The sequence below is a fragment of the Ptychodera flava genome, chromosome 4, assembly GCF_041260155.1.
Source record: "Ptychodera flava strain L36383 chromosome 4, AS_Pfla_20210202, whole genome shotgun sequence".
NCBI classification, from domain to species: Eukaryota; Metazoa; Hemichordata; class Enteropneusta; family Ptychoderidae; genus Ptychodera; species Ptychodera flava.
This window is the reverse complement of record NC_091931.1, coordinates 9,403,506-9,421,811: the sequence shown is the minus strand read 5'-3', so window position 1 is coordinate 9,421,811 and position 18,306 is coordinate 9,403,506. Positions and strand designations below refer to the sequence as shown.

Genomic DNA, 18,306 nt, shown 5'->3' with positions numbered 1-18,306 from the left:
AACAGATGTTAACTACTGTGAACCTTTATGAAACTTTTACAAAGCTCCTGAGACCGATAATACCTTTTATGTACACCCCTCGAATAGATAAATCTTTGTGGTAGCACTATTCAGAAGCATTATTCGTCAATGTCCTGCTTAATATTTTTTTTATTTACCTCATATGAAGTGCTATTGGTAAATGGTCTGACTTTTGTATTGGTGTGATCGTTGGTTTTCTTGCATGTCACTTTACCAAGCTCACTGCATTCGAATCCATATCTTTTGAAAAATTCAGATCTTTCATGTAGGTAGACGGTCACGTCACCTAAAAGTAGAGTATGGGCGTCAGTAGCAATTGTACTGTTGTTCGCCGAGGCATTTTGACACGTTCGATACAAAAGAATACCTGTTTTTCGAAAGTTAATCATTTTTGCTGTCACAGGCGTACAAAATGTGACAATGAATTGAAAACATGAATGTCATTCCAGAGAGAAGTATAACTATACGTTATGAAAGCAGAACACCTGAAATAGTACAGAATCTACAACAAGGCAGAGAATCAACTTACACTGATCATTACTCAAATCTAGTGCTGCGAAATTAGTTAAGTCTGTGTTCAAGAAAATATCTCTGTAGTCCAAAAAATCATTAAAATAAGTTCCGGGAAGTGGCTGAAACCAAACAGAGAAGGAAACTCAGGTAAGTGATTGAAACTTAAATAGAAAAATAGTGATGGATCGTTGAGAATCTGTAGCATTGAAGGGCAAAACACAACACCCCTGAAATTTCAGTAAACCATGCCTTGCAAAAATGTCAAAGACTGTGTTAATTATTTTACATACGTACAACATTTCGATGAGCTTGAATTGACTTTGACTATTCAAAAAATGCAAATAATAAACTAAATCCTTATGATGGACATTATTGAACGCATGATAAGGAACATAATGGTCACTTAAGGATAAGAATGTTTTATACGTTAATCGTTCGTTAAAAGTTAGAATCATCTTTGATATCCATTTGCAAAGGCGACTGAGATGTATTTAGTAGTCGAAAATCGTGTTGTTCAGACACTGACACTTCAGCAGTGCAGGTATTCTTCCTTCTATGACCATTTTAGTCCTATACCTATACATTAAAATGAAAATGAATATACATTGATCGTCGACAAGGGAAAAAAAGGCTTTCCCTTTCTGAGGAAGACAAAGGTTTTTGATAATTATTTTGAAAACTGGAACTTATTAAAATAATCTGTCAGATCTGACAGCATTAAGCTCGATAATAGATCATTGCAAAAAATGGCGATGTTGACGACCTAGCCTTTCCTGCACCTGAATAATACTGTGACCCTAAGCGCACCAAAGACTCCATTAATTGAAACGTTAAATTCAAAAGTACGATCGACCTAGCAATGACGGCCGTAGAATGGAGAAAATAAGTAACCTTTATTACATGCTTTAATTTGAAGGTACAACGTCAAGATTATTGTGATTTAACGACAGAGGCCATGTCAATGAACGTCAAGACACAAAAGGTATGGAATTTTATGACTGCCTTTCGATTGTTATGTTGTCTTGTCGACAAAAATTGTAATTTACTCCTGTTCATTAAGTTGTCTTGTTGATTTATAATAATGTGTAACTAAACTAAATTAACAAACTTTGAAGACTCCCAACTTCTGTATGAAAACATGTTACACACCAAATTATAAAATTACAGGAATCACAGTAAGTTCAAAAATGTTCAATGTGTATATTCTAGGCTTTTTATGGACGTTTCAATATCGCGAAACTGGAAGGGAAGTTGGCGTAGCCGGTTACATCAATAAATCTGCCGACTACTAATTACTTCCATACAATGTTAACCACCGTAAGACAATCTAGCTAGCGGTCGTCGACAGAAAACAATATAGATGAAACCAAATGCATATACATCCGAGTTTCAAAATATTGTATTATGAGTCTCAAACAATATAAAAGTAGATTAAAACATACAGTTCTGGGCGACTTCAATGTTGATCGCCCGAAATGAAAAAGTGCGTGAAAGAAATTAGACTACGATAAAATGATTAAATTAAGATCGATTAAAAGTTATTTCTACTCCACGAGAATTACAGATGCCACTCAAACTGTTCTTGACAACATTTATAGAATGTAATAATTTTTGCTTTTTGTACAGGCACAATTGCTCGGTACATTTTTGACCATTGATCACTTGTTTTGCCATTTTTTAGGCTACAGACATTTTTACGAGAGGATTTCAGACGTGAACTTTAAGCAATCTTTGGACACGGTATTTGCCTGTTCAAACGATGATGAACCATAAAGTAATTTCGTCAGAATATATAATGATTGTTGTGGTAGATATGCACTAGTAGCTCAATAGATTTTTTGAAATGCTATCAAACGTAAGGCCTGGATTAACGAATCAATCAATTGATCTGTCTATAAAAAAAGCATTGAAGGAATGGCAATGTGTAAATTTAACTTGCAAAATGCTCAAGAATACATATCGGATACTCAAGGCATGTTATCTTGTATTTGTAATCAGCTGTCTTCTGCATTTTACATTTTATCTTTAGTATTTACAAAGTTGCCCTAGTTATTTCCAATGGATCGTTTTGTGTATTTACCATGTTGTGATGTGCATTAAAAAAATCTGCCTCGTGCATGAGGCATATTCTCCCTTCTACATTACATGTTATCATAGACATATTTTGAAAGCACCTTTTTTTCAAAAGTGTGATGTAGTTTATGAAATTTAATATCCCATTTAAAACTAGTAAAAGACCAGTTAAAGATGACAAGTTTGTTTGCGTTATCTGTTCTCATTCTTGAATGGCCAGGATGGAAATATTGCCATCCAAGAAATTGACCCACATCGTGATTAACACAATTAAAATGACTCTTAGTCAAAATGTTTTATGGTATTTGAAGTAAATAGTATAGGTACAAAAGGAGACAAAGTCGCTTCGAAGCCGAACATGCTATTAATATCCGGAGGTTATTTAGGCAGAGATATAGATACCTCTTGTATAACATTACCATTTCTTCCCGAATAAACAATTTTGTATCCGAAACATGGTGCTTGGATATCTTTTCATCAGTTCAAATAAATTAAACCCCCATCAAATGAATTCTATCTAGAAGTTCACCGGCCAAAAAACAGTATCGATAACATTCGACGATCGATAGTTCATAGGCGTTTGATGTAGTCTAAAAACTAGTAGTCAGAGTTAATGCCTTAATATTTATGCAACAGCATTTAGTCCATCCAGTATCAAGTATAATTGTTAACTTACATATCTGTCAGCCTTCCGTACTGGCCAGGCGCAAGATTCGTTGAAGTAGGGTGGCCATCCTATTTCGTCATTTACAATGACAGTTATATTGTAGACAAGGCAAACCGTTGTATTTTCATTCAGCACCTGTTTTAAATCATGCAAACAATCAAGCTTCAATTCACGTAAATTGTGAGGTATTGTTGCGCTCAATCGAAACATTTCTTGCTGATGCAAATAAGTTGTTGATACGTTTCCAACTTATATATCAAAACATGATTGCTACTCTTTGTCTAAGGTGTTATCTATAATATAATCGAAAGGCATATGTGGTATAGTAGAAATGGTAAGTTAGGAACCAAAGTGAAATCAATTCTAATCCAATATCCTTATCCTTTACAAGTTTTCGCTATGGTAGTACGCGCCTAATAAGTTTTCTTTTGCCCAATTTCTTCCCATCAAGAATACAAATCAGAGGTCACCTCGCAAATTGGGGTCATAGAAAGGTTTACCGATTACCGATATTCCAAATCCCAAAGGGCCCCTTCTTTTAGAACTTTACAGGAAAACTAAGATTCGATATTCAAAACAAGAACCGGTGAAAATGTTTCTTGCTCCATCAGCTTTAAACAGAGTCCCCACAAGTGGTAGATTAGAGGAGAATATCTGTACCCGTGGCGCATTCTACCTTTAAGCTGTTGTACATTTTCGTAAATTGAACAGTTGAAGTACAAAACAATTTACAGTTGGGAGGAGGATGACGTCACAGTATGACTATGTGTACTACATATCTATGCGGTGACTTTTGTTTTAAAAATTCAACAAAATGGCAACAATTCTTGCTAGGACTTTGACAACGGGGGCACTATTTATAGGGAAATATTATTATTTTACTTTTCATCCTATAAAAGAGATTTAATTTTGAAGGATTAGTTTAGTGCCTTTTATGTCTTTCCCCCATTTAACAAGAGGGTGAGACTGCGTGTTCGGTGCGATTGTCTTATGTCATCAAACTTGATCGTTAATGGATAAGATAAAAATGGATAAGATAGAGTAATAAAATGTCATTGACACTGTGCTTCCATCTTTAATGCTAATGCGACTTTCCTTCCACATTTAAAACAAACTCAGTGTCAGAATTGATGAAATAGTCTCAGAAATATAATATTGCAAATTTTACTTTCACATAAATAACAATGAATAGCCTGCTGTCTAAGATAAAATTTAATGGCACAACAAACCTGATATGAACTGAAAATGCTCACGTGTTTCAGTATATATTGCAGTTGTCTGTTGATTTAAACTTTTGCCACATTTTTGCAACTTGATTGAAAATGTTATTATAAACATCGTAAACAAAGTTCACCACAGGTTAATTCCAAGATCATTAAGTATATAAATATGTAATTAGCAGAAATAAAAATATTAAATTTCTTGGACTGGTTTCATTGTATTACCATTTAATAAAATAATTGCATTTTGTAAAGTCCTTTAAGCTGTATATACCAAAATGTGGAGAAAATTAGATAATTATACAAATTATAAAGTAACTAACATTGAAATGCAAACTATCCTTCAAACTACTTTCTAAACTATTAAATACTGTTAAAACAACTTTATGAATCTTATATCACGGTATCTCATAAATATAGCAAGTTTCGTCAAACTCTAATTCTGCCAATCCAGATATATATCCCTAGTTTGGATAAGTCGTTCAATATGCGAATTAGGAATTGGCTGAAGTAAAAATGCTAAATGATTTTCAATTTTGTTTTAATTTAGTACCTTCATGTACATATTATGTTTCACCAGCTTTTATCAAGTTTATCCAGGTATAGATCCCTTTTTAGGAAAGTTCATTAAATATGCAAGTAAGGAATTGGCTTGACTGAAAATTCTTAATGACTTTAAATAATGTTGTATCATAGTATCTTCCGTGTACATAGCATTTTACATTAACTTTGGTCAGGGCAATCCAGGTATATCCCTTATTAGGAAGGTACATGAAACATTTTAATTAGGAATGGGCTGAAGTTAAAATGCATATTAACTTCCAATAATGTTGTATTATAGTATCTTTAATGTGCATAGCATGTTTCGTCAACATTGATCCTGCCAATCCACGTCTATATCCCTAATTAGGAAAAAGTCATTGAATATGCAAATAAGGAATTGGCTGAAGTGTAAATTCTTAATGACTTTCAATAATGTCGTATCATAGTATCTTCCTAGTACAAAGCAGTTTGATCAACTTTGGTCAGGGCAATCCAGGTATATCCCTAATCAGTAAAGGTCATTAAATATGCAAACTAGAAATTGACTGAAGTAAAAATGCGTAATGACTATCAGTTATTTTAAATCGTGGTATCTTCAATATACTTACCAATTTTCGTGAATTTTGATTGGATCAATCAAGATATATATCCCTCATTAGGAAAATTCGTCCATTGTGCAAATTAGCAATTAGCTTTCAACTTATACCTGTATATCTTACATGGCTGATAGAGCCTAGTATGGTCAACATCTTTAGCAAATCTTGATCAATTCTGTGCAGTCGTTCTCATTGTATGTCTGTTTTATATGCAAATAAGCATGAAATATGATAACCACAACCATCAAAAAATAATCAGTTCTTGCAATTCTCAAACAAAATATATGTACCAGATTTGATTCTGGTCTAATGAGACGTTTTTGAGATATTCCGTAAAAAGGCACAGACAGACAGACAGACAGACACACATACATCGCTGTGACATTAGCTCACGTATGTATACACGTGAGCTAAAAATGGATCTTGGAAATAAAATTGAACTCTATAATTTACGTGAGCTTCACATAGGCTGTAATGGGAGCTTTAAGTAAGGTTCTAAAAATAAACCAAATCCTATATATTCGTCGCGCAAGCGGATAACAGACGACGCATGAGAAAGTTCAACATAATATTCAAGTAAACGGGAATGTCCCCGATTAAATTTATTGACGCCGCCATGTTTAAGAAACAATACGAATAATAATGTTTACCAACACTTAGTACAAGCAATAATGAAAATAAACGAAGGTTTACTTTATCATTCCAATTCATGCTTTTGATTTAACTATTCATGAATATCAAGTAAATATCCCATGATTAACCTCTTACAGGAATTCAGAAACTTGTAGAAATGTAAAGATATCATTTTCATTTATGTCAACTTATAAGTGGTTCCCAATGTAGACATGATAATCGTTAAATGTTGACCAATAAGATAGCTTTTTCGAAAAATCAATATACCGATAATAGCAAATACCAAAATATAGTATCATACGAGCATTCAACTCATATGGGCTGCTTAGGTAACGCGTTTTGACACTGGCCCATGGCTGGCGGTAGTATTATGGAAACAGGGTACAGGTATACATTGGCATGCTAATGTGCTGTCATCAGCTTGGTTCATAGGCATTCCAGAAATACGCAATTAAGTGAAAGAAAATGACATCAACGAGAAACAGCACTGTTCTTACCTGTTTTCTTGATAACAGCAAATTATAAATGTTACGAAGAGCGAAATCCAGATATCTTATCAGGTAAATTGTACCATTTTGGTGGTCAAATCTAAAAGTACCTTCCTGTAATAAAGAAGGATTAATCTTGATAACAGCATCTTCCATGACAGTATGTGAAAAATATCATGTTGACATTTCACTGTCAAAGTATGTAACTTAATCCACATATTGACTGGCCATCAGAGCAACAGCATACGTCTGTACTCCGAGGGTACAGCTGTGAGTCACCCCCCAAAACAGACTGTTTCTCTAGGCCAAAGGCCAAGGGAAACATATGTTCTTTGTCCACTTTAGAAAATGCACACAATGAATGTTATATGAAAAGGAGACTTACCTCATTAACTTCCTCGAGAAAGAAACTCCGACGAATTCCTTTTCTATTCCCATCTTCAAATACAATATCGCCTACATTAGCATTCTAAATCCGAGAGAATTTAAGCCGATTATTTTCGCGGTTTCAAAAGACATGAGTCAATTATTTGCTAATGCCAACACTCAGCTGCATAAATATCAGTCTTGCAATTTGTAAAACAGCATGAGCAAGGTTTTTGATACAATTAAAACACTCATTGAAGACAACTAATGCCTTATGGCAACCTTCAACCTCATTGAACGACCCAATTAAGGGCTAATTATCATTCCTTGAGAAATTTGGAAAAAAGGTTATTGGAAAGCCCATCATTTACTTTGTAAACTGCAGTTTATTTTCGATCGGGGCAAGAGTGCAGCGAAATGTTATATGTGTAGTTGTTCATTGCAAGGTAGGACCTCTTGAATCAACAAAGGCTCATATTGTTTTCTTTTTTACTTTTGCCGTGTGTTAATTCTATGTACTAAGTAAAGCAAATTGAAATGAATTGTATTAGAACATCTCACATTAGATACAGAATTAATCTTCACATTGATTCAGGTTGCATGGAAGGTGAAAGCTAAGATAAAATATATTTGCTTGTATTATTTTCTATTACAGTTAGAGACACGGTTTCCGTTTTATCGTTTAAACACACGAGCCTGTTTAGTCTTGTAGCTAAATACTTTGTATTGCACCGAAGAATTATTTCTCTATCCAGAGTTTTCGACAACTATTCAGTCGTCTTTACAAATACAAAATGGACTATATTTGAGAAACAGAACGATCCTTGCAAGCCCGAGTGAAACAACATGGGCGTCCAAGCTGCGTCACTTCGGAGGTTTCTAAGCATATGCACAATGATTCATCGGGGCATACTTTTATGGTAGGAAATGTGAAAATCTTTGATCGGGAGCAAGATTGGTTCGAAAGAGGTATTAAGGACGGTATCAGCTACCTCGAATCTGGGATAATATTTTCTGGGATAATATTTTTAGATCACGCATGCGCAGTGGTGCTAATCAACACCATTGATAAAGACGGCTGGATAGTTGTCGAAAGCTCTGGATAGAGAAATAATTCTCCGGTGCAGTACAAAATATTTAGCTACAAGAATATCATATGTCTGCACAGATGAGTCTGCATCACACGCTGTTTAGTTTGATAGATTATGGCCTAAATAGAATTTAATAACCTGAGAGGCCTAAAAGAGAAAAATTCGTCCGAATTTTATTTCAATCTCAGAAACTTAATAATTGTTTTGACATACTGCATCAACTATGCCAGCCTGTGCAAGGACTTACATTGCTCTAATTTAGTCTGCTTCTTTGCTGAGTGGCCTCTTTCATAGAAGAGATGCCGGCTTTCGCTAGAGGGAAAGATGACACTAGGTATCATGTGAACAAGTCATCGTTGATGACACAGTCCCCACTTGTCCATTTTGTTGTAATCTTTGGTGTCTAGGTAGCTGTGGTCTAGGTAGCTGTGGAATGACATTGATGGAACGTGTGCATCAGGCCTGTGACTTCCATAATAAAGTAATCTGAGGAACGTTCAATAAAATTGACCCATCTCTGCCAGTAATGACCACTGAAGGAACTTTTGATTACATCACACATAACGATGCCCACACTGCCTCTAGTACTATAGTGTCATGATGGCACATACTATACACATGGTTTGGTGGAATTTTAGAAATGGTATGGGATCGGGTATGTTGTTGTAATCAGCCATTTCGGATCATATAATTAAACAAATTAATGTGCACAAGAATGCAGCCATATCACGTTTAAACAACATCAGTCCATCGAAGGACAGTGACGACCCACGTTTATGTTTCAAAGACATAAAAAATCACACCAAAATTGAAATCAAATGGCTGTCTATTGACCATATGGATCACAGCACAAAATTAGTAGACATGCATATGTATGCCATAACACTTTATCTTTGTACCAAGTCTCAACAACATTGGATAAGAAATCCAAAAATGACCATCTGGCAGCGATATTGGGAAAAATGACAATCTGACAACAATATTGGAACATGTCAAGAAGTACATTGACATTTTTATGTATATGCCATAGTGCACGATCTTTGTGCCAAGTTTGAACAAAATCGGTGTAATGACCTTTGAATTAAGCTTCAAAGACACGAAAAATCCCAACAAAATGGCAGTTCTGCAGCCATATTGGCTCCTATCGCAAGGTTAATTGATACATGCATATGTATGCCATTGTGCTTTGCCTTTGTGCCATGTTTGAACAAAATCGGTTCAAGGATGTTTGAGTTATGGTTCAAAGACACGAAAAAATCGCAACAGAATGGCCGCCACACGCCAATATTGGATCGTATCGCAATATAATTCGACATGCATATGTAGGCCATAGTGTTATGCCTTTGTGCCAAGTTTGAACAGAATCAGTTCAAGGATGTTTGAGTTAATGGTTCAAAGACATGAAAAATCGCAAACAAAATGGCCGTCTCACGCCCATATTGGATCGTATCGCAAAATAATTTGACATGAATATGTACGCCATAGTGTTATGTCTTTGTGCTAAGTTTGAACAGAATCTGTTCAAGGATGTCTGAGTTATGGTTCAAAGACATGAAAAATCGCAAACAAAATGGCCGTCTCACGCCCATATTGGATCGTATCGCAATATAATTCGACATGCATATGTAGGCCATAGTGTTATGCCTTTGTGCCAAGTTTGAACAGAATCGGTTCAAGGATGTTTGAGTTATGGTTCAAACACATGAAAAATCGCAAAAATATGGCCACCATTGCGGCCATATTGGATCGGATCGCAAAATAAATCAATGTTCATCTGTAGGTCATAGTGCTATGCCTTTGTTCCAAGTTTGAACAAAATTGGTTCAGCAGTGTCTGAAAAACGGCTGAGGACGGACGGAACCGAATCTATAAGTCCCCGCCGGACGACTAACAAATAGAAGTATTGCTCATACCCGTAACACCCCAGGCATTATTGTATGAAGGACTTGCAGTGACTTCGCAATTCAATGCGGAGCTCCTTCGGTAATTTGTTTTGACAATTGTTCCCGTAATTACCGTAAGCTGACCATAAGCTAGTGTTCCCAATCCATTGTACAGTTGTTTTTATCGACTTCATTTGTGTCTCCAACGTCTATATAAGCATGAAGAAAATTATATTCCTTCCCGCATCATATGTTAAACAATAGTTATACCCGCACTCTACAGGGCAACCATAGGGTGCTAACATTAACAATACGCCTTGTTTCTTTATTTCATAATTGAAAATGAGATCCCTTTTAAGATCATCACTAAACTTTTAGTGATAACTGCATCAAAAGGCAACAAGACAAATTCAAACTAACTTTATTAGACCAAGACAAATAAAACGTTTGTTTCTCATCCTAGACATATCGTAAAAAATGATGTGGTGACGCGGTTTTTTTCTTCTCATTTTTTTCTATTCATCAACCAACAAGAACGCGCAAAAAAGGTGAAAACAATATAGGAATGCACGCAGATATAAATGCACAGCAGAGTTGCTTTAGTTTTTTGTATAGCAGCAGTTCTGCGGGTTTAACTTTGAGTGCATCAGAGCACAGTTTTGACAGCTTAATATAACATTGACATATGTGTACAGTTCTGAATGAAATGTTAGTATCAGTTATTTTGTTTTTACAGTCCTGTTTTGTTTTATACAGCACTGTGTTATGCACCATCGTCGCGTATTTTTGCGTTTATTTTTTTTTTTTTCATTTAATTTCCTCTTGAGCAGAAAAAGGTAAACGCGGCGGGTCTGAATTGACGTGCGCGAGGATGAGAAACGAACGTTTTCTTTTTCTTAGCCTTACCTGTATATTAGAATAATACACATGAATTCAAATGAGCCTAAATGAATTAGGCTTGCTGAGTAAAAGCAACGGATTCTTGATTGCATTCATCTGTATATATGCACTGTGCAGCTAACAAACAGGCAATAATATATGCTTATTCTATAAGTATTATAGTTGGTCCTCAAGGGAACACAAATACAATCCCTCAACCACACTACTAACTGCTTCCCTTTTCCTTTTCCACTTCATAATATCTTTTCCTGTCACAAGAATCATGATAAGTGTTGTACCTTAGATTCACCAGGTATAATGCAACATATCATCGGAGGGAACTGTTGTGGCTGCCTTGTACTGTAACGTCAAAGTGATGGATTCCCCAGCTTCATTTGCACTATGGATTTTACCTTAAGTTTTTCATCGTTGCTTTTATATACCAGATTGTAAGAGTTTCAATCGTTTCTCTTGCTCTTAGTTGAATAAATGCCTCATAGCTCTTTCAAATAATAAATTTCTATTGATTCTACAGGGTGAACATCACAATGCGTAAATAGAAGATTGAAGAGTGCTCTCTTTCCTCATGTGCTACGCTATATGAACAAAATATAATATTTATTTCTTAAAAAACGCATGCCATGTAAAAGACATCCCAAGGTGCATTGCATTTCAGTTATAAAAATAGAGCAATGGAAAATGGTTAACAATCAAACAAGTAACTCTCTTTAAAAACATATTAAATGATTCTTAAAACATTAAAATTATCAATACATCGGAGTTTTAAGTGGCAGTCTATTCCATAGCCGCGTAGCAAGTACAGAAAATGACCTATCTCCGTAAAACACAGTATTAGCGATCGGTTGGTGTAAACTGATCGCTGCACCCCTCAGCAGTTGTCCGAAGAGTGCTCCCTAGATTACGAACGAATATGAGCTCCTTGATGTATCTCGGCGCCTTGCCGTTTAAAGCCTTGTACGTTAAGCACAAAATGTTAAACTCTGTTCGCTTATAAATAGGTAGCCAGTGAAAACTATTTAGCACTGGTTGAATTGAATTGCTTTCTTCATTTTTGAAACGATACGTGCAGCTGAATTTTTAGTAAGTTGCAATATCCTGACTTGAGAATTTGGAAGGCAAAACAGTAAATTGTTACAATAATCAAGTCTTGGTGTAATAAACCCATGTACTAATTTTTCTGTAGAACTTGTATCAAGGAAATAACGGATTTTTCCAATTTTCAATAAAGCAAATGATGCAGACTCACATAAATTTTTGATATGAGTTGACATCGATGCTGTTTCATCAAGTGTAACTCCAAGATCACGAACTACAGGGGATGAATGAATACTGACTCCCCAACCTGCAGATCACAAGCACATGCTTGACCTCCATCACTAAATATCGACGATAATCTCATCACCTTAGTCATGCCATCATTCAGATTTTCGTATATGTGCAATGCATATTTTTACCTTATCTGAATACTTTTTTTACTTCTTTAGCATTTCAGGATCTCAGGAAAATGTTTGATTTTCGACAAAATGATTTTCTTTGAGGTTAAAAAGCAATGTCAGGAATTTGCATCTGATTCCGACTTATATTGGCAGAGAAACGTTCACTTATTACCCATAAAGCCACATTTAAGTCGTTCAGACCCTAATAGATATAGTACCCGCTTTCACGACAATTTCTGCTCTCATATAAATGGCATCAACCGATGGCTGGTACCCCTAAATGTGCTTTAATGGTTCGGCTTTGGAAGTTGTGTCCAGCGGCCTAGAAGAACTAAATAGGACATCCTATCATCTTATCAGCTATAACAGAAAGAGACAACTCCTCCTACTTCTAGCCATCGAAATACACAAATAATAAAAAGGTCACAAAAGTAATAAGAAAAATTGTTTAAACATTCCCAAAACGCTAAAAACAGCATTGATTTTGCTACATACCTCTGAAATGTTCACCGAAGCATGCTGTGCTTCCTCATTGCATGTCGTTGTGTTTTCTTCGGTTTTTGAACAGAACCGAAAAGGGTGAAATAAAAATTGAAATTACTGGCAGTGTTTCTCCGAAATTGTTAGCATTAAATGAATAAATTGTGTTTCTTTCCCGTACTTTATGATATTATTGCCTCTCTTTTAAGTATAAAAGAAAAGTAACAGATCAAATAATATAATATCGTGAGAATTACTGAAAATAAAAAGGAAAGAACTGACAAAACATCTCCCAAAACACAGTAAATCTCAATAAGAACTTAAACTAAAAACGTCCGTCTGATCAAATCCAAAATTTCAAAAATTCTCATAAAATACTATGCTTTACATTCATAATATGGTTAGAGAATGCTGAGAATTGGAAAGTGGGTGGTTTATACATGTATAGAAGGGCTGCATAATCGTTATCATCGAACACTCTATACTACGAGGCATCCTGTGCTTACGATGGACATAGTAACGAACGTTGAGCTGCAGCAATAGTAAAGTCTGTGCAAAAGCGCCATTTAGGTCAAGTGAAATTTTGTCGACATATTTTGCTCTCATAGGTATCACTGTGCACCATAAAACAGACCTCGTCTCATTTGCTAGCCGAGAATTAGATGCACATAAATAGTGAGGCACAGGAGGTGGCACCATAAGGTCCACTATCCTACCTGTATGAATGGTATAGCCCTTGTGGTTACCGATTTATAGGCATTAAGGTATATTTGTGGTCAAAGGTTATCGAGGTGAGGTCACATTTGACACATTTGAACCTACTTCTGTTGACGAGGTTGAAAATGTCATTCGTTCATCGTCTTCGTCAACCTGTTGCTTGGACCCGATGTCTACAAAGACCTTGAAGCAGTCTCGTCTCATGTAAGTTTTGCTACCTTATATTACCGAAATCTTCAATGATTCCCTACTTGGCGGTGTCGTTCAGACCGACTTTAAAATTGCCGTTGTCAAACCTCCTCTCAATAAATAATCCTTGAATCATGACATTCTCAATAATTTTCGCCCAGTGTCAAATTTGTTGTTTTTATCAAAGGTATTGGAACACATTGTTGCTACTAGGTTGACAAATCATATCGTAAGCGATCCATTGGATGATTCATTATAATCTGCTTATAAACCTGGGCATAGTACAGAGACTTCTGTCATAAAGGTGACTAATGGCATTTTATCAGTACTGGACGCAAAACGTGATGTTAATTTTTTTAGTTTAACTTGATGTTTTTCCTGCGTTTGATACCATGAATCACAGTATTCTACAAAATCATCTAAGGGGCCGTTTTGGTACATGAAGTAATGACCTCAGCTGATTCAATGTTATCTTTCAAACGGCACTTAGTATATTGTTGTTAATTCTACCAAATCAATGTGCATGTAATATCCACTTGAAACTGGGGTACCCTTAGAATTGGTTCTTGGCCCCATACATTTTAACTTGTGCACATCTCCTAAAGGAGAATTGGTTTCTCGTTATGGATGTCTGTATAGTTTTTATGCTGACGATCGCTCCCTGCACATGTCTTTCAACACTGACAAAACTGCAAGGAGAGCGAGTAATCTTGAATTATATACCTCAGGGGTTAGATCCTGGATATACGAAAATTTTCATTGCTTAAATGATGAGAAAACTGAATTTATACCCTTTTCTGCAGTTACCGGTAATCAGCCTGAGAAGGGGTCAGGGATATTAGGGTCGGTGATACTTTGATTCCTGTTCACTTTCGGGTCAAAAGCCTCGGAACCACTGTTGACTCTTGCCTCACACTGAAGCCCCATGTCTGTCAGATCTGCAGTTCAGTCATTTTCCATTTACGTACATTGCACGGGTTAGGAAATATCTTCTAAATTTGCCACATAGCAATCAATCCACGGATTTGTTAAATTTTGTATCGATTCACATAACTCTCTTTTATTAGGACTTCCCAAATACTCGATTAATCGCCTTCGAGGTATTCAGAATATTACTGCAAGAATTGTCACTCGTTCTAAACTCACTTCACATATCACTCCGGTACTTAGGAAATTACATTGTTACCTGTTTCTCAACGCATAGTTTTTAAGATTTTAATTGTCATTTACAAATGCATCCATTCCAATGCTCCCAACTACCTATGTGACATGATTTCTTTATATGTTTCAAATCGTAATATGAGATCCGCTGGTCAGTTTAAACCCTAAAAAGATAGGTCACCTTCTAAGAAATATTGGGCTCGTGCTTTCAGAGTTGCGGCCCCGTTCAGGCGTTCTTGGGATATCGAGTAAACAGACACACAGACAGACAGTCAGACATCGCTCGGAAGGCGATGGGTTTGGCGTTAGCGCATTGCGATAGCATATCGATTAACTGGAGCACTGTAACATTGGCAGATGTTTAGATTACTGCCATGATGATTTTTGAAATAAGTATCAGAAAGAAACATCAGATTAGATCTAAAACACCTCCGGATCCTAAGTGGAAAGCTACGACTTACGTCTCAACCTTGCTACATTCAAGCCAGAAGACTTCTCGGTGTTTTCCAGGGTCCGTTACAGCTCTGCGAAGCATAGCATAGCCGTGGAACAACTATAGCAAGCCTGACGTGAGCCAACAACGTATTGGAACGTTGGGTCTGCTACGGCTCTGCGAAGCCTAGCCGTGGAACAACGATATATTGACTTGGGCCAACCGATAGTAATATTGGTAAGCTCAAGTTTGATATACATATTGTGTGTGTGCGCCATGTTTGCTTGAATGCGTCACAGTTGAGTCAACATTGTACCAGGAAATACAATACTTTCGGTTACTGAACCACGTTTTTTATAGTGGATATTTGGCCGACGGGTTCTGTCAAGGTCTTTCGCTTTTCCGCTAGGTGACTGGATGCCGTTTGTTGTGAGTTTGAACCCGATCGAAAACACCGTATTGTAAATAATATTGACCTCAAAGTTTCGTCAGTCTATCAAAGAAAACCACGGGTCACAATGACGCTTGAAACACAATGTAGCCGACCTCCGAATATTAGACTTTGATTCTCCCTTTTCGCTCAGTCCTTGCATTTACTTGTGATGATAAAACGGCAATGACAATTGAATTGTTAAATACATGCATCAAAAGCTGCATAAAATATCGAATTTTTGACATATTTACCAACGTATCGGTAGATGAAGCAGAAGTGCCAATATCCTGAATTTGTGATTAATATCTGTCCGTTGCAAACTTCTCGTTTTACTGTACAGTGACAGCCCTTTTAATATTTGACGAGTCGCCGATTGCAATACGCGGTCACGAATCTAATCGTTAAACCAAAACGTACAGTCCAAATTCATATAACTCTTCTCCCAAAGTTCTGTTTTTCGGGAAAGTATGACGAGACTTATTTATGAAATAGATTTCGCTGCATTAGAATTTTCACTTTAAATTTGCAATTGTTTAGATAGGAATCACAATAAAATGTATTGCAGAACATATGCTTGGACGTATTTAATCCGTTGCCACGGAGAAGCGTATGTGTGTAGCAAACACACTGTGGCCTGTACTTTCAACCCCTTAGGAAAATACAAGGTCTTGATCGGTTGAATCTGACTTCGCGAAATGTTAAGAAACGTTACAGAGTTAGAAAGGTTTACCTGCATCATTGTTAGTACCGTAGCTAGTTTCAATTCCTACTGCCAAAGTTGAATTATTTCCAGCAATGAGAAGGATTACCAGTCCCAGACAAGCGTCGACTCTTTGTATTCTGTAAAACGTTGAGTTGAAGTGATTTCCAGGTCCCATTTTGACGCTGTTTGATAGCGCAAAAATCATTCTGTGGTTAGAAACAGATAGAGTAGTAAAATTGCTGGTCTGTTTCTCCACTGTAGTAAATGGAATCGAAATGTGCAACGATAGAGATGTATCAACTAAAAATGTTTTTGCTGTGAGGAAGTACGCATATCTAAGCAAACACACGAGACCTCGGTAAATAGATACCATAGTAACAATCTACCCTGTTGTTTTCAGAGAAAATTATGTGAGAGTGCAAAATAATGCAGAAGTTGTGAGAAAGGGATTAAAAGCACTCGTGAGGGTGTGTGTAAATATGGGAACAGAAAAAGGCGATAACAATCTATTAAAATGAACTCGATTGCTTTGTAAAAGAATGCAGAAGTCTAACTCCGGGCGAGTCCTGCTTTCTCTTCGACTTATAACAGAAAACAATGTGTTTGCACGAAGCATTAACGACAAATTCTTCACGATTACAAATCGTTGGAGAATTGATGTGCCACATTTTATTCTCAGGTGTAATGATGAGATCATTGTCCCTACAGTTGATGAACGGTCAAATTCTGTAAATTCCCTATCTGATTGGAACTCACTAGGTACAGAGCCTAATATCACTTAGAGCGTTCATAACAATTTGGCTAAATCCCCGTCTCTGAAAAAATGGTCGGATAGGTGGACCGAGCTGTTACAATTCAAGTTGAAGACTGTAGAGCATTGAGTTACTACAAGTAGTTTATATTATATAAAAAACGGAAGGAAGTTTGAAGTCCGTGCTATCTGCTGTGCAATCTCATTACTCAATCGTGCATAAAGTGACTGCGCATGCGCTGTCAAGGGCAACTATCCAAGACTGACAAAGTTCAAACTTTTAATAAATATGTTTTGTTCAAGATGAAGTAGTTTTACAAGAACTCTATTAACATATCTGTTTGACTTTCTTATTTTGTAAACCTAAACAATGTTTGGCATAACAAAACCTCAGAAAATGGCAACTTACTTTAAGCACATCGTAACACTTTCCGTGATTTTTAATCAGCCTATTGTAGTATATAGTCAGTCGCTCCACCGACAGTCTATGCATTCAACATGTATAACAGTACATTAAACGTAGCAAGGGAGCACTCTAGACCCAACTACCGACAGTAACGATTTGTCCAATATCGAGCTATAAACGTGTGGTTTTATCACTTCCTGTTCTTTGTGCTGTGTTTTATTTTATTTATTTATTTTATTTATTTATTCGGAAGACCAACAGGAATAAAATCCCAATTACAGGCTCCGCTCGACATAAAAAGAAATACAAGCACAATCACACAAAATAAACAATAAAAACAATATATACAATAAAAACAGACAATTGCGATTCACAAACGAGATCATGTATAAAAATAATTCTTTACACTATTTTTAAAAAGACTAAATCTGTCAAAAATATCAATATTTGGATTATATTTTGCAATTTCGTTAAAAGTGGACAGAGCACGTGGAATGAAAGAGTACTTGCGAACATTAATTCTGGTTGCTGGTACCCGAAACGGACAGTTAAACCTTAAAGTTCGTTGAACATTCAGTGGGATTGTGTTAAATAAGAACTGTT

The 18,306-nt window shown here is 36.1% G+C and overlaps 1 protein-coding gene across 1 annotated transcript in view; it reads right to left on the bottom strand.

Annotated features, from left to right (window-relative positions):
- The window catches only part of LOC139130848 (uncharacterized), a 35,988-nt gene extending 19,152 nt beyond the window's left edge, over window positions 1–16,836 (bottom strand). The window contains exons 1-7 of the mRNA XM_070696646.1: window positions 16,574–16,836; window positions 12,926–12,981; window positions 7,140–7,223; window positions 6,764–6,868; window positions 3,284–3,409; window positions 551–653; window positions 159–307 (exon numbers count right to left, since the gene is read on the bottom strand). Of these exons, the coding sequence (XP_070552747.1) occupies window positions 159–307; window positions 551–653; window positions 3,284–3,409; window positions 6,764–6,868; window positions 7,140–7,223; window positions 12,926–12,981; window positions 16,574–16,751 (801 nt within the window). The 5' untranslated portion in view covers window positions 16,752–16,836. The remainder of the gene's footprint in view (window positions 1–158; window positions 308–550; window positions 654–3,283; window positions 3,410–6,763; window positions 6,869–7,139; window positions 7,224–12,925; window positions 12,982–16,573) is intronic.
- Between the last annotated feature and the right edge of the window lie 1,470 nt (window positions 16,837–18,306).